This window comes from Miniopterus natalensis, chromosome 4, assembly GCF_054644295.1.
Source record: "Miniopterus natalensis isolate mMinNat1 chromosome 4, mMinNat1.hap1, whole genome shotgun sequence".
Lineage (NCBI taxonomy): Eukaryota > Metazoa > Chordata > Mammalia > Chiroptera > Miniopteridae > Miniopterus > Miniopterus natalensis.
The window spans coordinates 54,315,563-54,339,020 of record NC_142084.1 but is presented as its reverse complement, the minus strand read 5'-3'; the positions used below and the strand labels follow the sequence as shown (position 1 = coordinate 54,339,020).

The window sequence follows — 23,458 nt, the reverse complement described above, 5'->3', positions numbered from 1 at the left end:
AGTGTGCGTAGGGCTTAAGATTCAGAAGTTTTACCGGGCTCTCCACAGGATGCTGATGCCGCTGGGCGGGGACTACGCTCGGCACAGCAGGGTGCGGAGAACTAACAGTCCAGACGGCAACAAGAAGACCGCAGAAAGAATGAGGGCGAGAAACTGACTTGCTTCTGGGAGACACCTGAGGATGAACTAGTGTTCGGCCGTAATATTCCGGTATAGGAGAGGAAGACGGATGAAACCCAGGGAAAGATGACTCTTTCAAACAAATACAAATCAAAGAAGAGCACGCGCTGGGGGTGAGGCCAGCGCCATACTGCCAGGTGTCACTGGGCCCGAGGACACACCTGAGGAGGAAGGCTGGACCCCTTGAACGGACGCACACGCGGGGGCGCGGGGTCTCAGGAGCGTCCCCGGGACAGGCTCCGCATAGGGGGTTAGCCGCGCGCGCACGCAGCCGGGCAGAGCGGGCGCTGAGCCACCCTGCAGCCGGCCGGGCAGTGGGCGGAGCCTCAGCCGACCCCGCCTCCCGGCTGGGGCGGGGCATGGGCGGAGCCTTCTCTCTAAACTGTCGCCCTGCGGGGGACGCAGGGAGTCGGATAGGCGGCCCTTGAACCCGGAAGTAGTCGGCGGCGCTCGGAAGCCGCGGCGGGACGCGGGAGTCCGCGGGCGCTGCGGCTGCAGAATGGTCCGCGGCGGCGGGAAGCGCAGGCCCGGCGGGCAGGGGCAGCAGGTACCGCCGCCGAGGCAGTGCGGGCGCCGCGGGCCGTCGGGTGGTAGCCGGGGCCCCGCTGGGCAGCGCCTGGCATCGCCTCTACCCAGTAATCCCTGAGCGTGCGGCGCGCCTGCGACCGGGCTGCGCCGCGACCCTGCGCGGGCTCGCTCTTTCCCGCGGGGCAGCTGGGTTTGGGACCAGAGAGGTGGCGCCCCTGCCTCTGCTCCGCGCCCCGCGAGGTTCATGGGAGCCGCTGAGGACAGCCAGCGGCTCAGTCGTTCCGCCCCCCGAATTGACTGGAGACGGAGAGCCAGGCGGGCGCTGTGCGGGGCGCCGCGGGCTCGACGCGGGTCCTGTGGCGCCCGCCCGACAACTGCCCCCGGCCCAGGGAGGCGGGCGCGAGGGAATTGAACGCGTGGCCGTAACTTTTTTGTTTGGCTTTGTGACAAAAATGTGTAGAAAGTGCTGTGGAAATCGTGAAGGGGGGTTCATAAGCCCCTGGGGGCTGTTGAGGAAGTCTTTCAGGGCAGCGCACGCGTTTCACGGGGCTCTTGAAGGCAGAGAAGAGGAATAAGGGGTAAGAAGTGTGTGTCGAGGATGTGGGGGCGCAGCGCGGAGTTCCGCCAGGTGGAGCCTGCGACCTGGGAAAGTCAGGGGGACCTGATCGGAGGCGCGAGTGAGCTAATGAGGGAGGGGCATGAAGTGTGTGCATTTCTCTCACACTTTTAAATGATTTCAGAGGTTCTGTAACCACTACAGTACCAATAGGGAGAGTCAGGCTGGAAAGAACTGTTGCTGTGATAGGTAGAGTTTTAGAAAAATCACTGTGGCTATGTTGTAACTGAACAGGGTGAGAGTGTTAAAGGGTCTGAGTAACTGAGGGCCTGGTTCTGGGCATTCATTGTATTGGGTCATGCATTCTAGGAACACGGGTAAAGGGTAAGTGCAGCCTCTGAAGGGAACAGCTGCACAAAATTCTAGTTATTTGGGACTTGGAGAGATGCTGAACTGGTGTGTGAGGTAAGGCAGAGCTGAAAACAATCCATATCTCCTTTTGGTGCTGTGAACTGCTTTGACAGTGATAGAAACAAAATATCAAAAATAAAGATGATCCTGTAGAGACTGTAGCTAACAATAATTGCCAGCATCTATATGTGATGCGTGCTGGGACTGTTCTGTGTATTTTTACAAATAACCCTCATAAAAACCCTGTGATGAGAAAACTTGCACAGACAGGTTAAGTAACTTGCCCAAGGTGACAGCTGGAAATCAGAAGTCAGGAGTCAATCCAGGTACTCTCACCATTTTGCAAAAGTGCCTTTCAGCAAGATGGATTGCGGCTTTTCTTTCTAACGTCTTAAGTCTGAGCCAGTCTTTGAAATTTAACCAAAGGTGGTTATTGAAACAGAAGAGAGGATAGGTCAGAACCTGATGTATTCCAACTGTTGTATATTTGTAGCTGGAGAAGCAGCATGAAGTGGTTGAATCTGTGCTCAGGAGCCGGCCCACCTGGGTTTAAATTAATCCCTGTTCTTTCACTTTATAGTTAGGGCCCTTCAGTTTCCTCATCTGTAAAATGTGGATAATATTAACTTGCTCATAAGGTAGTTGTAAAGATTAAATGAGTTAATCCATGGAAAATCCTTAGAACTGTGGCCTGGCACATAGTGTGTAACAACTACTTTTTTATTATGTATTGTTTTTACTGTTGTTATCTTTAGTACTGTTGTTTGCTATTATCAGCATCCATTTTTGGGTCCATATTTCAGCACCTTTTTTGTTATATTTAATTTTTTATGACCTCAGATAGACATAATCCCTGGCATAATAAACTTATCATTGGCCAATGCATGGTCCTCTTTTACCTTGTGTATTAATAATATAACAAACACCTGTAAGCCCGCTGCCCAACCTGAGAACTAAAACACTGACAATCCCTCTATATCTACTTGTGTTCCTCACCTATCCTCTGCCTAACTTCATGTCACCCACATTTGATGTAGCTGCCATTCTGGATTTTATGTTTTCCTTTGCCCTCTTTTTATAGATATATCGCCTATGAGTGTATGCCTGAAACAATATTTATTTGTTGCTTTTGAACTTCATAAAAAGGCTATGATGCTGCATATAATCTTCAAGGGCTTTTCCCTTCATTCAACATTCTATTATGAAGACTGATTCATATTGTGTGTAGCTATATTTCCTTTTCACTAAGTGTAATATTACATTGTTTGAAAGTCCTGTAACTATCCATTCTCCTGTCATATGACATTTTTATTCTGTTTTCTGCTCTTAGTGCTGTCAAGAACATTCTCGTACGTGTCATCTTTGTAGACTTCGCTGCCTAAAGTAGCATCAATAAACTTGAGTCTACTGGGAAAATGGAAGAATATAAATATGAGAAACATTTAGGTTAGAAATTTTCAGCCTTGGCACTGTGGACATTTTCGGCTAGATAAGTGTTTGTTAAAGGGGCCTGTCCTGTGCATGGTAGAATATTTGGCAGTGTCCCTGGCCTCTATCCTACTGAATACCAGTAGTACCTGTCCGCTGAATTTGTGATAACCAAAAAGCTCTCCAGACATTACTAAACGTTTCCCCGCGCGGGGGGGGGGGGGGGGGGGGGGGGGAGGATCTCCCTGGTTGAGAAGCACTGACTGATGTAGGTGGAAAGGAAGGAATAAGAAGAAAGAACTTGATTCACAAGAAAGATTCTAGAAAGAAAAACAGATTGCTGTTTATAAAATAAAGCTAAGTAGCCTTCAACTAAATACTTTAGCATTATAGAAATTTATCAAATATCTAATGTGCAGTGTAAAACCTGGCGTACTTATATAATGAACCTACGTTGCACACATGTTGGAGATAAGTTTTATAATCTAGTCCTGGCATTATAGGGCCTTTTGAAATAATTGTTCAACTGGTAAATTCCCTTATATCCAGTTATTCTGACAGTTTGCATTTGATCTGGTGACAATCTATTTAAACAAAAGGTATGATGACATCCCACTTATCAAAAAAAGGCAAAACTTGCCTTTTCCTTATTTCTCTTTCCCCACTTTTTACCTCTTTTTTTACTTTTGTTTTTTGTTCGTTTTCTGCTTCCATTATCTTAGAGGAATACTTTTAAAGACTTGCTGTGTGAGTCTCTCTTGACCACTATATATTATAAACTGTCCTTTTTTGCCCCAAAAGAATCCCCAGATTTTACTCAGAAATACCATTTATAGAGTTTTAAAGAAAACATATGTATCTCATAGAGTTGGGTAAACAGAAATGAATAATGTTTTTTAAGGAAAGTTATTTCCATTTTTGGAGACAAAACATTTCGCATGCCAATTTTCAGTGTGAAAAAACAGTTGATGTGAAGAAGACTAAATCCTGTGATGCAGATGTCTCCGGTGACCTTCGAAAAGAAGTAGAAAGTCATTATAAACTTCCTCTTCCTGAAGATTTCTATCACTTCTGGAAGTTCTGTGAAGAACTTGATCCTGAAAAGCCAGCTGGTGAGTTGCTCCAGAACCATTCTCCTGCTTCTACCAATAGAAAAGACGGTGGGAAACTGAACCAAGGATCTAAGCGTTTCATAGAAAAGGAACCTTTTCAAACATGTTTCTAATAGAAATATAAAATTATGCTATAATAATAATACGTAACTATCATCTGCTATCCTGGCAAAGGTAAATAATTTCATGACATGCTTTGATGAGGGTTTGAAAGAAAACAAGTACTTTGATACGTTGCAGGAGTTTTAGTATGATTTAGCAGTTCTACTTCTAGGAACTTGGTCTTACGGATTAGGTGAGCCAAAAGTTATGTTCAGTGATATTTATTGAAACAAAAAATAAGAAATGGTTTAAATGCCCACCAGTAATGCATCTATTCAATGAGTATTCATAGTTTTAAAAGAATGAATCACATTTTTTAGGCAATGATAAATTATTATGCCTGAAAGATTTTAAGTGAAAAAGAAAAGCATGTATAGAGTATGCAGCTGCCATTAGTATTAAAAAGAAAAAAAAGTTAAGGATACATACACACATCCCTATATACTTTCTCTGTACTTATACTGTCTCTGAAAGGATACACAAAAGACGTAATGGTTGTGACGGAGTTACTTTTCACTCTTACCATTTTGTGCTGTTTAAATTTTTTGCATGAGGTGGGAGGAGAGAAACACTCATATATTATTGACGGAAATGAATTATATTGGTAGATGACTGAATTATGGCAGTGTATCAAAATACTTAAACTGCAGCAACTTCTCTAAAAATATTCATGGCTGTGTACAAATATGTATTAGCAAGATGTTCACTGAAGCATTGTTTAGAATAGTAAAAAAGTTAACCAGTAAATATCAATAGAATAATTATCTATAATGGAACACTGTGCAGGTATTAAAAATTATGTTAAAAAATTTAATAGCATGGGGAAATAATCAGAAAGTTTAAGTAAGAACAAGGTGGAGAACAAATTTAAAAAACATTAAAAAACAACATGATCTCCCTTTAAAATGTCTCTGTGTTTATATTTGTTCATCAGACTGTTATATACCAGACTATTAAACTTATTACCAGTGGCTAGTAAGATGGGTGGTTTTAGTTTTTATATTGCTATCCTAACTTCCAGCTAAGCTGAACGATTTCCCCCCTCCAAGGAAACTGTACCTTTATTCACGTTGTTACCTCTTCCAAGAATTTTCTTCCTCTCTCCATTCCCACCTCTTACATATCAGATTCTGCCTGGAGTGCTTACCTCCCTCTTAGAGGAACAACGAGGACGCATCTGATGTTGTAAGAATGTACATTTGAGCAGACTTCATGACTCTGGTATTATTTAACATTCTCCCTCTGTGATCTGGGAATGGAGAAAGAAGGAATCATCCAGGATTTGGGTTGGCCAGATAGACTGTCAAGGAGGCAAAGGAATCCCACAGTGATAATTAGCTGAAGTCGAGGGAAGGGGAAAGAAATTTTTCATTAAATACATTTTTTTAATAATAAGTTATTTATCTTCATGCACACTCTTTTGTTATCTGTTGTGCCTTTCCCTTAATCTGGGTGTGCTACAATTATTTTAGGCTCACAAGAACCTAGTAATGAGACAAGGTAAGTGTTGCAGCTCTAATGTGCCCATAGGAAAACAAAACAGTTGTGCTTTAGCCAAAATAACAGACAGCAGGAATGTCTGAAATGCATTCAGTGGTAAATTTAAGAAGAAATCCTAAATATAAGTGCCACATTTTTTTGCTCTGATTTCTTTTCCATCGAGTGTTTATAACTAACATCTTCCCATGTAACTAAAGATTTTTCTTTTTCTTTAAAAGGTTTTTTAAGACAATTGCTTAGAAATAGTTTACTGATAGAAGGCATTATGTCCTATCTGCCTCCAGAAAGTTATTGTCTAAATAAACTTATTTAATTTATAGATTCACTTTCTGCAAGCCTTGGACTTCGATTAGTGGGTCCGTATGATATCCTTGCCGGGAAACATAAAATGGGGAAAAAATCAGCAAGCCTGAATTTTAACCTTCACTGGCGATTTTACTATGATCCTCCTGAGTTCCAGACAATAATTATTGGAGATAATAAAACTCAGTTCCACATGGGGTATTTCAGGTAAAGGATCTTTTCCTCTAAAATATAGTTACTATCCTTCTGACAAGCATAAATAAATATTCACTGGTGTCACCCAAGATGAAGGGCATATTTTCCCCTTATTTGTGGATACACGGGCCATCTGTTGTTCTGTTGCCATTCTAACCTACTCTAGGTTTAACCTCACTGGTTTTTCCTTTTTGGTTATAAACTTTTTTTTTCTTTTGGATTCAGGAGAGCTCTTTTAGCTCAAGGAAGATAATTTAGAGCAGGGGCCATACAGGCAACCTGTAGTTAAGAATGTGCTGTGGAGTCACGTCCTACTGACTGGTCCTACTGTTTATTATTTGAGTGACCCTGTGCCTGTCATTAGTGACTGAATTTCTGTGACTCAGTTTCTTCTCTTATAAAAATGAGGATAATGTACATACCTACTAGAATATTAAGGGGATTAAATGGATATGTGCAAGGTGCTTAGAATGTTAAAGAAATAGAAGTAATTGAGGGGTAAAATATGTTGTGCACTTGTACCAGTAGAGATGCTGTCATTTAAAGTAAAGATTAACTGTAAGATAATAGAGTGGAGGAAGTAGAGGAACCGTACCCAGAGAGAAGTGTTGTGGTACAGTGGAATGCACACAGTGCTGGGAATTGGGTAGCGTGGACTCTGCCTACGGCTTTGCCACTAACTTACCAGGACCTTAGCTGACTACTTCATCTCTCTGTATTGGTATCCTCAATTTGTAAAATAAAAGAATTTGGTTATATGTATATAAATCACATCCTTTCACCTCTAATGTTTTATAATCCTGTCGGTCCTGTTTCTTTTGTTTTTCTACCTTATTTTTTCCACAGACTATAAAACTGGGGGTGGGTTGAGATGATGGTGTATAATCATTTCTACTTCTTTTTGATAGGCTGTAATCCCCCTTTTCTTATATTTAGTTATACAAGTAACTAGGTCCTAAGAATTTTTTTTTAAATATGTTTTTATTGATTTTAGAGAGAGGGAGAAGAGGAGAGAGAAGGAGAGAGAAACATTGATCAGCTTCCTCCTACATGCCCCCCCCTACTGGGGATTGAGCCCGCAACCTGGGCATGTGCCCACACTGGGAATCAATCCTGCAATCTCTTCGTGCATGGGACAGCACTCAGCCAACTGAGCCAAACTGGCCAGGGCTTAAGAATCTTAATTTTAGGGTCTGTTATATAAGTATGATTTGTTGTAGCTATTCCTAAGAAACTTAGAGCTTAAACCTGGCATATTCCAATTTAAAAAAAAAAAAAGCATGCAGATATAAATTGTTGTCTATAGACCTAAAAGTACTACTTGCCTAATAATGTATATTATGGGCAGCTAAATTTTTAATATCTTTTACTTAAACAGGGATTCTCCTGATGAACTTCCAGTATATGTTGGTACAAATGAAGCAAAGAAAAACTGTATAATTGTTCAAAATGGAGATAATGTGTTTGCTGCAGTTAGGTAAGGAAATATTTAATCCCTTTCTAATTATAATATTTGTTTATAATTTTTGTGCTATATGGGGAATTGAGGTAACCTAAAAATTCTAGATTTCTAGAGATAATCTCTGACTTTTGCAGGTAGTCTTATCCATACCCCTATTCTACTTTTCACCAAAACTGTATGTCTCATATAACTACTTTATTTAATGAAACTATTACTTCATTTTCACCTCAGTTTTCCCATGGCAAAATCAAAAGATTTTTTTTTAGTAAAAAAGGATGGTATTTTATTTTTTAATTTTTATTTTAAATATGTCTTTATTGATTTCAGAGAGAGGAAGGGAGAGGAGGAGAGAGAGAGATAGAAACATCAATGATGAGAGAGTCCTCATTGATCGGCTGCCTCATGCACACCCCCTGCTGGGGATCAAGCCCAAAACCCAGGCATGTGCCCTGACTGGGAATCGAACCTCTATCTCCTGGATCCTAGGTCATTGCTCAGCCACTGAGCCATGCCGGCCAGGACAAAAAGATGACGGTATTTTAAACACCATCATTATGAATTCATTGTAATAACCCACTGTATCTAGTTCAAACAGAAAGATTTAATACAGTAAAGCGAGTGCTCATAACATCTTTGGAAGGGCTGGTGGAGCAGCCTGAACCTCCTGAACATGACAGATGTGGCTCACCAATGGAGTTTGTCTCTGCCACCATCAGGAAACTGGAAAACAGACAGCTGCTGCCACAGCAAGTGGCTTTGATATAATCTGTGCCAGTAAAATGGATGCCCTGCCCTCTGCCTCTCAGCCCTCATACAGCTGAAGACCAGGTACTGAGATCTCAGCTGCAGCTGCTCTGGAACAGTCAGATGCTTCTACAGCTGTGCTCACTGATGGACACAGCAGAAGCACAGCCTCAGTCAACCCAGTACACCCACTAGACTATTATGTATGTGTCACACATACCAGTGTATTTAAAGGGCAACTCATTGTAGACATCCAAAAAAGGTTCTTTCTCTTCTGATGCCTCTGAGTTTTATAAAATGTTGCTTGTCTCCGTTATATAGTTCTTATAGTGTCTGTTCTTATAGTAACTGTTATAATTCATATAGAATTTATAGTTTTTTTAAGCCCTTCACATTTATAGTTCAATTGAAATTGGTGCCATCTTTATTAGAAACTATAGTTGTTTACTTGCCTATTGTTTGTCTCTTGCCCTAACAAGTCAGTTCCATGAGGGCAGAGGCTTTCTTGTGTACAGTGCCTGCCCCATAGTAGATGCTCCATAATTAATTTATTCATTCTACAGGTACTTTGACATGCAAAAACACCTAATTTTTCACTAGTCTTATTAAAAATATTTTTTAAAAAGAAATTTATAGTGGTTATATAAAATAATCCAAGACTTATTTGGTATTTTTTTAGCTTTTTGGAGAACACAGAAAAGAAAAAGAAAAAAAAAATTGGTGATAAATTTATAATTTAGGTGAAGACCAGCAAGTAAGTATTTGAGTATCTATTTCACTCAGATGTTTTCTATCTCCAATAATTTGTCTCAAACATAAAGGCAAAAATATATTACAACTGTTTTAGTTTTTAAGACATTCCTTTTCTTAAAAAGCTACTCAGAACATTTAATTTAGTTTATTTCTGTATCAGCCTGAGTAAGGTATTTTAAGGTAGAACATTTATTACAAATGATTTTTTTTTTTTTTCCTTTTCAAAGAAATTTATTTAAGATGAGCAACCCAGTAGAAAAACATGAGTAAATGACACGTACTCCCAGCTCACCAAAACAAACAAAAACAGCAAATGGCCAATAAAATATAAAAAGGTAGTAAAAATTATTGTCAATGTTTGTTTATAGTTAAATCATTCTATCTTAATTATAAGAATAAAGGATGGAAAATTTTAAATTCCCCAGATCTCATATTTTCATTGGTTTTTCTTATTTTATTTTATTGATTTTAGAGAGGGGAGAGAGAGAAACATAAATGAGAGAGAAAGATTGATTGGCTGCCCCCTGCACATCTCCCCACCAGGGATTGTGCCCGCAGCCCGGGCATGTGACCCAGCCTGGAACTGAACTGGCTACCTGTCAGTGCATGGGATGATGATGTTCAGCTAACTGAGCTATGCCATTTATCCATCACTGTTTATCCTAAACAAATTATTCTTATGCCCAGGTAACTGAGTTCGCTCTGTGCAAGAGTAGTCTACAAATTCAACCAGCAAAGATTACTAAAGATAAAAGAATGATAATACCCAACTAGATTGTAAGAAACTTGACTGGTCTAAGTGTTAATTGGTAAAATTTTTATAGAGAGCAATTTGAACAACCTTATTCCAAGATGTTGTGACAGATTTTTAACACTGCCGGGTACTGTGCTAACTAAAGAAAACATTTGTACCCTTAAGTCAGCAATTTCATTTCTAGCTATTTGTCTAAAGAAATTTTGGACAGGTACACAGATATGTATGTATATTACAGGTAATTGATAAAAATCAAAAAACTGGAAACAACATATCCAGCAATAGGAAATATTAGGTCAATAAATAGAATGTCCGTACACTATATTGCCAGGTTACTGATATGCTGATTTGGAAAGATGTTTGATATATGAAGAGGGCAAATAATAAAATAGTGTAGAATGATTCCATTTTCATACTGTTTAATGCACATAGAAAAAACTCTGCATATATTCAAAGTTTTCATTTATCTTTGGGCAACAAAATTAGAAGTGAATTTTCTTCCATTCCTTTTTTCCTCCCTTCAAATAACTTTAACAATACTGTTGACTTCAGGGACCCCCAAGGTTCCACCAAATACCTGCTATTTAGTTAATGATTTCAAATGTGACTTTATATCAGAACCTCCTGGGTTACTGGCTAAAAGTGCTCCACAGGTCCTACCTCTAGAGATTCCACTTCAGTACATCTAGAACAGGACTCAGTTTTGTTTTGTTTTTTTAAATACACATTCTAAGTATGTCTAAATGTAACACAAAATTATACTTCTCTAATTTTGATACTTAAGTTTTTAAAATTCATTTATCCTACATTTAATGAACACTTATTTTGTGCAGGGCCCAAAAACTATTAAAAACTATTGAAATTGATTTGGTACTTATTAAAAGAATAAATGTAGTTTATTTTATCTAATATATCAGACCTTAGATGGTCTTGTTAAGTAATCTTTTTTCCTCTTGCCTGCTGCCCCAACTTTTTCTGCCACCCTACCCCGCTGTACTGGGTAATGTGCATTTACTGCCATAGACAATGATTTTCAAGCACTAGCTCAATGTAAAGTACTTTTAACTAGTAACCCAGGAGGTTCTGATATAGTCAGGTTTGAAACCATTAACTAAATAGCAATTATCAAAGGACCGTGTGTGTACCCTTAGAGGGTCCCTGACACCTTTTTAGGAGGCCTGTGAGGTCAGAACTATTCATGATGATAAGATGTCATTTTTGCACCAATGACACAGAGGTAATGAATGGTGGGTAATACTGTTGATACTTTGGCAGGAATCAGGGCAGTGCCGCCAAATTTGCAGTCACTATATTATTGACGACAGTAATATAATGCATGTCATTGAAGAACGTCAGTGATGAAGCAGTGACAGTATTAGAGCTCCGTCATTGAGTACGCATCTCTAACAGTCTGTGTGGTGAAATGGGACATACATAGAAAGAAAGCACTGCTGCGTACAAGTATTAGTTTGCCTCAGGGAAAAAGCTCTTGCGTGATCAAGTTGTGAGCTGAACTTTTTCCCCTTTTACTGGAGAGAGTGACTGACACACTCGGGCTATTCAGACGTGGGTATTTGGTAGACATTTTTCTCAAATGAACCAAAGAAAACAACTGACTATTTGTTGCCAGTGGTTAAAATTCAGTGTTTCAAAAATAAAAATTAGAGTTGGGGGAAAATGATCACCATTGTGAGCTTCACAGCTTCTCACTACCTAACAACATTTCTAATCTGACTAGTGGTAATAATAATGAATGTGATTTTTTCATATTGTGATGTATTGGAATGAATATGATCCAATGAAAAAATTTGAAAGATCTGCATAATTTAGTAAACCCGTATTTTCTAAATGATCACTGTAGTATTCAAAGTTCAAGGCACCCCAATGGATTTTAATGCAACAGAGTACAAAATGTTCACAGCTATTATTTCAGTTTGTACTTGGCAACTGTAAGCATCAGAAAGCAAAGTATTAGAGAGTAAGTTTAAGCTGAGAGACAAAAGCTTCATACGTTGCTACCGAGATAGTCATAATAATGTGATAAATGTGGGAGATGGCAATTAAGTGTCATAAGTAGCAATAGAAGTCTTCACAGAGACATTTTATCTAGGCCTTGAATGCTCAGAACTTACTAGAAAAAAATGGGAAGAAGGATGTTCTAGGCGAGGTGGGAGTATATGAGTGAAAGTATGAAAACAAGAGGCACATAGTATTTGAAGGCAAATATGCCATGCCAGAGAGGCTGAGAAGGACTATGAAGATTGATTTACCTAGACCTCACATGTTTAATTTGATTTTTATGGTTAATATAAACATATTCTCCTGATACATAGCTGGTTATGGCTGAAGGTAGTTAGTGTGTGTGCTGTCATCGGAAGACAGTGATTTGGTTGTCTTGGTTTCTGTGGCACTTTAATCCGCCCTTACTAGCTCTGTGAACTTGGCTAAATGGATTGTCCTCTGTGCCCCAGTTTCCTGGCATATAAAACGGAGATAAGAATAGCACCCGCTATAAATGTTCTAAGTCTTTTACAATGCCCAGTCCATAGCGAACTGTCCAGTGTCGGTAGTGAATAGAAGTGCCTTTCTGCCTGGAAGTCTGGTCACGGCTACAGAGGAAGGGGGCTGACTGCCTTCCCCTGAGCGTTGCTTCTGCCTCTCCCTTTTACTCTTGACCTCTCATTCTGCTTGTGAAAGGCTTAACCTGCTTATGATAAAACAAAATTATTTCCATAATCTACAGTAACTGTTTTGTATTGTGCTTCTGTATAAGCTTATAAAGTAGCTTTATTTCCCTTTACGGTTTCCAGGTTTATCTTAAAACAAATTTGAAGGTAACATTTTTTAAAATCTGCTGATCTTCAGTATTATAACAGTGTCCCCTGGCCCTTCAAAAATAAAAATCCTTTTTGGTGTCTACATACTACTCTCTAATTCCAGGCTCCTCCACAGCAGCATGCCATATCTTAATATCAAGTAATGCCACTTAACACTTGGCTTACTTTCAGCTTTGTAAATATCTTTTATATCTTAATGTAGACAGAGGTAATGCAAATTTGCATCATATTTATTGGTTTTGTGGCTGAAAGCTTTTTGTTATACTGCTTTTCCCTTGTTTGAATCTATTAGGGATTATGAGAGCGCTATTAGTAATTATTCTGCAGTCTTTTTCTTGTATGGAATTGGATGTTTTTTAACTTAGCTCCCTTTACTTCCCAAGGTCTCTGTACTTAGTACATGGCCTATATATAGTATAATGAGGGCTTTTACTTCTTTTTCAGATTATTTTTGATGAAAAAACTTAAAGAAGTAACAGATAAAAAGAAAACTACTTCCTTGAAAAGCATAGATGAAAAACTCACAGAAGCAGCCAGAGAACTGGGGTACTCGCTGGAACAGAGAACCATGAAGATGAAGCAGAGAGATAAGAAAGTATGGTTTTAAATCTCTTAGTCGCTGGCTATTTTGCTCTTTTAATAGGGTTTTCCCCTCTCTTGACTCCTTCCCACGTGCACCTTATCCTCTCCTCACCGGCTGCCCCATCCTAAGGAGGGCTGGACACCCCAGGGGCTCCTTCCAGGGCTATGCCACACCTTCACTGCCAGGAGGCTACCACTGGATAGGGCTTGGGCGGCTCACGGGTCACTAAACAGCCGAGTTATGTGACATGTCACTACTGCGGTTGCCTAACTCATGCCAGTATTTCCCACTCTTTTAATCTCTTTTACCAGTTACTCATTTCATAGAACTGAGTGAAAGCAGCTTTGTATGTAATTTACTTTAAAATCTTTTTTTAATGGGTAAGGTCTAATGGCTAATGATTTCATGCAAGGTGTCATTTAGAGGTAGTTTTGTAAAGGTATGCCTCAGAGTGCTTTACTTAGGGCCTCAAAGGTGGTTTCCTTTTGAGAGACAGTGTATATTAAAGATTTGCTAATTTCCTCCAGTAAATGTGGGTCTTGAAGCAGTCCTCTCTCCTTTCTCTTACTGATCCTGTCAGCATTTCCTGTTTCATCTCTCCCAGTGCCTGCAGAGTAGTAGAGTGTTTTTTACACAGCAAATACTTTGGCAAGGTGTTGGATTCTTTTGGTTTATCATTTACAAGTTTCAGAGTAAGTTAACAGACAAACTAGAATTCTGCTTTGGGGTAAATGAGAATTCTATAGGAGTTTGTCCTTATAACCTCTGGGGAGGAAGGACATTTGTCACTGTGGAATGAGGGCACCCCAGTCTCCTTCAGCCTCTCACCATTGTCGGCAGTGGTTGGTTCATCTGAATGTTTTAGGCCAAATGAAGTACTAGTTACTCTTGAGTACACTAGTATTGGTAACTAAGTACCTTAGTGTACTTAGTTATTGAAAATCCTACTTCAGTTCCTTCTGTGATTGTGACTCAACTGCAGGGTGATGTTCTGGTAAATTAGTCACTAAACTGCAGTGTTAGCAGTTCCTTCTTTATTCCTACAGACCAGAAACAGTTTCTAAAAGTGTGCATTTGAGTGAAACTCATTGCAATAGTGCGTTTTTAAAATTTTAAAGATTTCATGTTGCCATTTTACCTTTCTAATTTTCATAGGGAGCCTCTCTCACCTTGTAAGTAGAAATAGGGGTAGCATTTCTCATCTCCTTATTATATATTCCTAATTTTTGACTAAAGACTGAGCTTATTTGTGCAGAACAGCTGTTAGCAAATTCTTTCATTGGAGTCTGTTTTATTTTTTTTATCATCAGCTATCATTTATTTCAGAGGGAATTCCTTAATTCTTCACATAACTATAAGTAAGATATGACTGGGGTTTAAACTTCATAAGTATGTTTGTCCAGGCCTACTCCCCCATGGTTTTGTGGGGGGGGTTGTTGTTGTTTTGGGGGGAGGTAATTGTGTGTGTGTGTGTGTGTGTGTGTACGTGTGTGCGTTTTATGAAAACAACTGGTAAAAACACAAATACAAAGAAAAGAAATTATAAGACAACCATGATTTTATCCTACCAAAGACATGTTGATTACACTTTCAAATCCAAGTTTTTTTTGTTATTGTGTAATCTCCATTTAATTAATACTTTTCTAGTCCTGAAAAATTCATTTCCACTAGCATATGTGACTTAATGACTTTGTCCTTGTGTATGAGAGTAGTAATATGTCCATTCTAGTACAATAGAGCACTATACTGACAATACCTGACAGTGCTTTGGAGTGCAAAGTCTTTGAGTTACCTCATTTGACTCTCACAGCAAATCTGCAGAGTAGGTAGGAATTATCATCTTATTTTGTAGGTAAGGAAATCGAGGTTTACAGAGGCTTTTTTCCTGGTCCAAAATCACAAGTGAGACAGACCTGAGAGCAAAATTCACATTTTTAATATTAAGCATCCTTTCTGCCCCATCTTATTAATTGCTTATATGCCACTTTGCCCTTTTTTATTCCTAGATTTTATTATTAAAAATGACTTTGATTTAATGATATTTTAAAATGAGGGTATAGCATTCTATCCACCTCTGATCCTAATGCCTTAGAGTACCACCACCCTCGTATAGGGTTTTCCTAAATTTGTATCCCTATTGTTCATAATAAAATTAGGACTCTGATGTTTTGCTAATAATTGATACTTCTTTATAGAGGATTAGTAAAGTTTATCATCTGTGAAAAATGTTAAATTGTTACAGATGATCCTTTTTTCCCCCATTAACCCCATCCATCCTTCCCGTTTTTCTGTCAGGGTTAGAAGTAGTCTTTTTTTCTTATGTTTTAATTTGGGTGTTTTGCTTTTCCTTTATTTTTAAGACTCCTTTATAGTTTAAATATATTAAACTTCATTAATTTATTATTTGTATATTGCAGATATTTTTCATCAGTTAATTTTTCTTAATTTTGTTCTTTTTCTCAATAGGTTTTTTTTTTTTATATAGTTGAATCTAAAAGTTTTTTCTTTCTCTAATCCCAAATTATTTTTAAAACTTGCCTTTCTTCTAGTGGTTTTATGGTTTTATTTTTACATTTAACCCTAAAATCTGACTGCAGGTTATTTTGGCATAAAGAATAGGATATAACTGTGACTTCACTTGTTTTTCCCCCAAGTGGTGAGCAATTGTCTGTGAGCTTCTTGAATAATCTGTCCCTTCTGGTGGCTTAATAGAAGATAGTGAAAGAAGCAAGACAGTGGGGACATTACAGGAAAGTAAGATACAGTCTTGGGGGCAGAGTAGTTTATTTGAGGGGTTGTGCCCTTCTTCCCTGTCAGGAATTTCCACTGGACTACACAAAGAAGTGGACTGTGTGGAGCAGATGTCTTGTTAAGGAGAGACCTAAGAATAGTGTCACCAGTGTGAACACAGAGAATATAGACCAGAGCAGGATCAGTCTAGGTTCTATAAGAACATAACCACGATGGTGGTTGTGGTTGGGTCTGTTTTTGTCTTTGGAGATTACCACTTAGTAATAGCTCACTGGTTAGGTTATTTGCCTCCATAAAGGGCACCACAGAACTAGACACTGCCCTGCTTTGGGGAAGTTTGCACACAAGCCTGAATTTTCCAGGTAAAAATCGTGGGTCTGACTTGGGAAAGATGGATGAGAGGAATCCTGTTCTATCTCATCTTCCTGCTAACAAAAACTATTCCTTCGGTCTCTCTTAAGCCCAGTTCCTGTACTTTCTACCTAAAAGATACTCTGACCTTAGAGGAAACTCGTATTCTGGCTTGCCGCCTGTAGTAGTGGGCAGGTGTTCTCCCTCACCAATCAGGCTGCAGACCTGTCAGTGATGCCACGATTAATAACAGCCAGTCATTTCACTGCTTTATAATTACTTGAAGGGCTTGACTTTTAGCTAATTTGAAAGAAAAGGAATACTGAACTTTTGCCCTGGCATCCAAATTTACTGAAATAAAATGTCATTAAATTATATTTTGACAGAAATGTTGAGGGTTTGTGTGTGTGTTCTGTCAGATTCAGGTGAGTTATTGTTTGTTTTGTTCTGTCTATTTACCATGATTAAATTTTATTTTTTTTCTTTAACTTAGGCTGTGACAAAGACCTTTCATGGTGCAGGCTTGGTTGTTCCAGTAGATAAAAATGATGTTGGGTACAGAGAGCTCCCTGAAACAGATGGTAATCTATTTTTTATATAAACGTATGTGTATGTGAATATTTATGTTAATATAGGCGGAGAAAGGTTTGCCTTATAAGAAACAGTAGGTATTTACATATGCCACCAGACCTTGGTGATAAAGAGTAAGTTCAGGTTTTAGGGTCAGTCAGGCCTGAATTAAAACTAGTTTGTAGTTGTGTAACCTTAAATTATTTAACTTCACTAAATCTTGTCATGTAAAATGGTTAATAATGGTGAATACCATTTGGGTTATAAAAAAGTATGTAAGGTCTTAGCACAGTGCTTGCCTTATAGTGCTTAAAATACAGTAGTTAAAGTGTTTAGGGAATTTTAATCTAGTGCCTAGGTTACATTTTCTGAACTTTTGACAGTAGTCAACATATAGTATAGTAATTATTGAAATCGTATGCAAAATTTTCTTCATCTACATATAAGTTAACTTAACATTCAGAAGCCCAAGATCCTGAACTACTTCATTTGTAAGTCTGAAAACACTTTGAAAATGGACTGTTCATACACAAAATATGTAATTGTTGCTATGTTAAGAAAACAAAATCACTTTTAAACTCTTTGCCCTCCCTTTTATTCCCTTCTTACTTTGAACATCCGTTTGCATTGCCTTATTTTTCATCCTGTTCCAGAGAGAACACAACTTAGAAAGTCAAAATTAGTGTCTCCTCAAGGAAGAACCTAGTATTCCCCCCCAGCTTATGTATTTGGCCGTCCATTTTTTAAACAGAACCAACTGGCCTTGGTTGGTAGAGTATGGGTCTGGGACCTAGAAATCTGAAGTCTTAACCAGTTCCCTATAGTAACTGTTCTCAAACTTCATTGGACTGCAGAGTCTCTAGGCAGTAGATTGAGATGTCTTATATCACAATTATTTAGATGTATTTTTTTGCCAGCTTCATAGCACATTAGAGGAATTCCATAGGGAAAATGAGTATGGCTCAGCTATATATATGGTAGCTGTTAGCATATGTGGCTGAGCACTTCAGATGTGGCTACTGTAACTGAGAAGATGAATTTATAATTTTGATTTTAATTCAGTCTATATTACATATGAAAATGATCATTTTGCGTAGCTGGATTAAACATCTTAAAATGTTTCTTTTTTAATATGGACTTGAAAAGAAGTTTAATTACACATGTAGCCTGCATTACATTTTTTGGGCAGGATAATCTGTCCCACTGTCCCACATCTCCTCCCTAAATCCAGAAGTACTCAGTCTCTGATGGGGAAGGCGTGTGGGCTGTAGCTTACTGTCCAGTCTGCAGCTTATATTCTTTTCTGCCTCTGTGCACTAGTCCATTTGAAGTTTTAACAAGCAGAATTACTGTCTTGTTTGGGAAAGGTTGGAAACATTTTTTACAGAAATAGCGGTCTCTAAAATCTAAAACTTCAAGGATGGTGTGTTTTAAATTGTAGTGCCTGGAATAAACCCTGTTACTCTTTCTTGGTTGTGGTCCTGGGGTTTTATCAAAGATCTTTTTTCTTTCCCTTTACTTTTTCCTAACACTCTAGACATTAAATCCTTCAGTGATTTAATTATTTTTGAATGAGAAGTGGTGGCAAGACATAAAGGACTTCATATTATCTTGCTCCTTACTGTTATTTGCTGGGAGGAATGATTGACTGGCAGTTTGTCAGAGTGTGACAGTGTTCATCAGATCACAGTATGATAATCATATGCCAAAGTTAAAAGCCCTAATATATCTTTACCACCTTTGATAATCCTTATACCTTGTATTTGTAGTTAGCATCAATAGAATATTGTGCCTCATACATATAACTTGATAGTCACATATCATTCTTAGGTGTGGTTCTTAAGGTTTAAACTGATCTTGTCTTCCCAGTCTAGTAGCCACTTAATTTAAGGATTTGTTTTGTTGGTTTCAGTAATCTCCATTTTTTTCATTATTGGGTAATCCTCAAGGAGGTAGTTTATCAAAAAGTTCATCTTATTAGCTGTTGTTCAGTACCTTCATTCTCATGTGTCCTGAGAGCTGACACACATTGGCACCCAGCAGATAGTAAGAAAAATGTCAAAAGCCAAAATAGAAATGTTAAACCACTGTTCTTTTTATTCAGATAAACTATAGAAATTTTCCGTGTTCTTCAAATTACACTTCTACCATGGCTGCACTTTCCCGCTTTGGTAAACGTTGAATTCTGCAGTGATTTGCCTGTTGTATTGCTGTCTTTTCCTGTATTTTTTTACATAAGGTAGGAGAGGGCAAAAAAGGGTAAACTTGATTATCTGTTTGGATTTTGTCTAATCCAGTTCCTAATAAAGAGAGCCTGGGGTGGGCTACATATGGTCTCTGTTGCCATATTCTTTTGTTTTTTCCCAACCCTTTAAAAATGGAAAAACATTTTTAGCTTGAGGGCAGATAAAAATGAAGACTGGGCCAGATTTGGCCATAGTTTGCCAATCCCTGGACTGGCCTAGTAAACAGTGTTGAAAGCTTAGTAAAATCATGATTGCAACTAGATATACCATGAAATACACTCTGCTAATACAGGAAATCATTTTGTTAAGCCACTTTTATGCTTGAATCATAATTAGGAAAATTATAAAATTGCCATTCTAAATTACGGTGCCATCCAAGTTTATATCAGTTGTGTGAAAAGTCCTATGAAGGAAAAATCCCAGCTTTTTTTTACCTTTGAAGATGGTTATAGATCATTTTTAATATCATTGCTTTCTTTCAGCCAACCTCAAGAGAATTTGCAAGGCAATTGTTGAGGCACCCAGTGATGAGGAGAGACTAAAAGCTTTCGCTCCCATTCAGGAAATGATGACTTTCGTGCAGTTTGCTAATGATGAGTGTGACTATGGCATGGGGCTTGAGTTGGGAATGGACCTCTTTTGTTATGGTTCACACGTGAGTAAAAAAATCACCAGCAAACCTCTCTCCTGTCCCACATCCCTCCCTGCACACACACGCATGCACGCACTCACATTATATCCCCAAGTTCTAGCATAGGCAGGGTATATATTTCAAAGGGAACTTTTTGAAGTGATTTTTAAGCAGATATTTTAAAAGTATCTTTTATTTGAAATTCATCTTTTATTCTTGCAAAGGTGAATTACCAAGATTATTTGCCTCCAGCTTTAAAGCGAATTTACTTTCGACATATTAAAGGGATATGCATGTGTGGGTATGCACACACACCTTTCTAGGGCTCCATTTCATTTCCTGTTGTGATGGGGTGGTGTTTGTTCTTGTTCTTGAATTCCTAGATGAAGAATAAATACTATTTTAATATAGGCTTTAAATTATTAAAAATATGAGATGCTAGTTTATCATTAACTGTTTGCTAATTAAATAGGAAAAACTTACCCAACAGTTAAGTTGGTGCTTAGTCAACTGTAGTTGCCTCAAGGTCAAAGAGGCAATAAGGTATAGTGGCTACTACATGTTTCTAGGGCTAACCTGTTTGGTTTTAAATTACATTCCCCCACTTAAAAGCTGTGTAAGATTGGGCAGTTTTTCCAATACCTTTGTATGTTTCCTTACCTATAAAATATGTGTGCACACATGACCATTTAATTCCATGTAACCTGTGATGTCACCTATGAAGCAGAGAGGTAAGCCGTCTTGCACAGGCAATCCGGTTCTAGAGGCAGCGTCTAAGTCAGTAATTCCCAAACTGTAAAGTAAATAGGAATCACCCAGAGATACTAAAGTGCAGGCTCTGTTTGGGTAGATCTGGGGTGAGGCCTGAGACACTGCTTTCTGACATGCTCCCAGGTGATGGTAATGCTGCCACTCCTCACATACTGAGGAGCTGGACTAAGCAGCTCACGTTAGCATGCATCAGAGTCAGCTAGAGGGCTGTTCAAACACAGTGGGTGCATTTCCCCACCCCCACCCCACAGTTCTCATGAGTTCTTTGGTGGGTCCTGAGAATTTGCATTTCTGACAAGTTACGAGTCGCATTTGGGAACTCTGCTTCCTCTAAATCACATTTCCATCTTTTCTCTGCCCTCCTCATACATGGTTATCAGTAAAAATAATACAGATACTTAATAACAAGAATGACAGTCCTTGACCTGCTAGAAAATGAACCAGTTCAATAAAAAAACGGATTGTTGTGAGAAGTTAAGTAACATATAAGAATATATGAAAAGGTTTTATTAGCACAGTACTTAGCACTTAGTAAGTGCTTTATCAACAAATTAAAAAAGGTTTTTAACTTGGTTTTCTTCTGAATTTCCTTCAAAATATACCATCAGTCTTTTAGATTTACAAGATTGCCTCTTGGACAGAATGCCAGGTTTCTGTCTTAAAATTCAGTCCTAATTAATTAAGTAGCTAAAATGATTTGGGGAGTATGTTTTGTTAAACAATTGCTTTTTTGATGTATTTTCTATTACCAGGGCATCTGCTTCATTCTCTGCTTAATGTTATTTTATTTTTCAGTATTTTCATAAAGTTGCTGGCCAGCTTTTACCTCTTGCATACAATCTGTTGAAGAGGAATCTCTTTGCAGAAATTATTGAAGATCATCTGGCAAACAGAAGTAAAGAGGACATAGACCAGCTTGCAGCATGAGTGAGAGTTGGCTTTCCTTGTCGTACAGTATTTTAAAGCATTAGTATTAAACTTGTGATTTTTTGTTTGTTTTTAAGGGATACAGAAAATAAATTGATGGAAACATTTACCAAAATGTCTATAAATCTCTTCTGCCCTGTTTTGTGTGTGTGTGTGTGTTTTAAATTATTGAAAGTATTACAGATGTCTCCCGTTTTTCTCCCTTTTGCCCCTTCTATCCAGCCCCCACCCCACCCCACCCCAGGCCTTCCCCATATAATTGTCTATGAGTTATGCATATATGTTCTTTGGTTAATCTCTTCCCATCCCCTCAGCACCCCCTCCCCCACTGAGATCTGTTACTCTTCCATGCATCCATATATCTGAACCCATTTTGTCATTTTATTTTGTTCATTAGATTCCACATATAAGTGAGATCATGTGACATTTGTCTTTCTCTAACAGGCTTATTTTGCTTAGCATAATACTCTCCAGATCCATGCTGTCAAAAAAGTAAGAGATCCTTTTTTTAGCTGCGTAGTATTCCATGGTATAACTGTAACAGTTTTCTATCCACTCATCTGCTGATGGGCACTTGGGCCGTTTCCAAATCTTAGCTATTGTAACTAATGCTGCTATGAACATCGGGGTACATATATTCTTTCTGATCAGTGTTTCAGGATTCTTAGGATATATTCCCAGAAGTGGTATCGCTGGGTCAAAAGGCAGTTCCATTTTAAATTTTTTGAGGAAACTCCATTCTGTTTTCCATAGTGGCTGCACCAGTCTGCATTCCCACAAGCTCTGCACTAGGGATCCCCTTTCTCCACACCCTTGCCAGCACATGTTGATTTATTGATGGAGCCATTCTGGCAGGTGTGAGGTGATACCTCGTTGCCATTTTAATTTGCATCTCTGATGATTAGTGACATTGAGCATTTTCTCATGTGTCTCTTGGCCATCTATATGTCCCCTTTGGAGAAGTGTCTATTCAGGTCCTTTGCCCATTTTTTTAATTGGATTGTTTGCTTCCTGGTGTTGAGTTGTATGAGTTCTTTGTACACTTTGGAAATTAACTCTTTATCCAATGTATCATTGGTGAATATGTTCTCTCATACAGTAGGTTCCCTTTTCATTTTGTTATTGTTTTCTCTTTCATGTGCAAATAAATGGGAATCAAATCATCTAAATGGTGAGGCCCTAATCACATGTGAAAGAAAGTTATCCTCTAATGTCACAGGAAGTCAGTTCCTAATGCCTATGGATAACCACACCATCCTCTCCCCCCAGAGTCCTGTTTCAGTATTTAACATGGGCAACTAAGAATGTATTTCTGAGGCTTTGGGTAATAACAGCTGTAGCTTGAAGGGTTGGATTTACAGAGGGTGGGAAAGGCTCATGGGAAGGACACCTGTGACACTACCCAGCACTCTCCCAGAGCGCCTGACCCTGACCTGACCTAACAAAACTACATTTTAACAGTATCTCTGGTGACTGTATATTCTCCCTTTGGAAACATTCTTTAAAACAATTCTTTGACTCAGTCTGTATTTACTAATCAATATTGCATAGTATGTTGATGTAGTATATAGTATAATGTCGTATACAAATCAATATACCATTAATTTAGATTTGTTTCCCATTACAAATTCATTGGACTTCCAGTACAGATCTGTGGAGATAGCTGTGTTTTACCAGATTCTGAGCCTCATTAAACCTGACAAAATGTCCTTCACTTGAAAAACAGAGCAAACCACCAAGTGCAAAGTAGCAAACTTTGTGGA

General features: G+C 38.6%; 1 protein-coding gene across 1 annotated transcript; it reads left to right on the top strand.

Annotated features, from left to right (window-relative positions):
* The first annotated feature begins 648 nt into the window (after positions 1–648).
* HPF1 (histone PARylation factor 1) lies at positions 649–21,837 on the top strand. Its single transcript, XM_087816548.1, has 8 exons — positions 649–727; positions 4,056–4,215; positions 6,138–6,327; positions 7,694–7,792; positions 13,310–13,460; positions 17,044–17,131; positions 19,849–20,021; positions 21,564–21,837. Exons 1-8 carry the CDS (start codon positions 680–682, stop codon positions 21,693–21,695), a joined length of 1,041 nt encoding a protein of 346 aa, XP_087672674.1. The 5' UTR covers positions 649–679; the 3' UTR covers positions 21,696–21,837.
* Positions 21,838–23,458: the final 1,621 nt, after the last annotated feature.

Bases quoted from the DNA above. Each gene is read 5' to 3' on its own strand.
- HPF1 (XM_087816548.1), top strand. From the start codon at position 680: ATGGTCCGCGGCGGCGGGAAGCGCAGGCCCGGCGGGCAGGGGCAGCAG. The intron at 4,216-6,137 runs GTGAGTTGCTCC...TTTAATTTATAG, and splicing joins TGATCCTGAAAAGCCAGCTG to ATTCACTTTCTGCAAGCCTT. The intron at 17,132-19,848 runs GTAATCTATTTT...GCTTTCTTTCAG, and splicing joins AGAGCTCCCTGAAACAGATG to CCAACCTCAAGAGAATTTGC.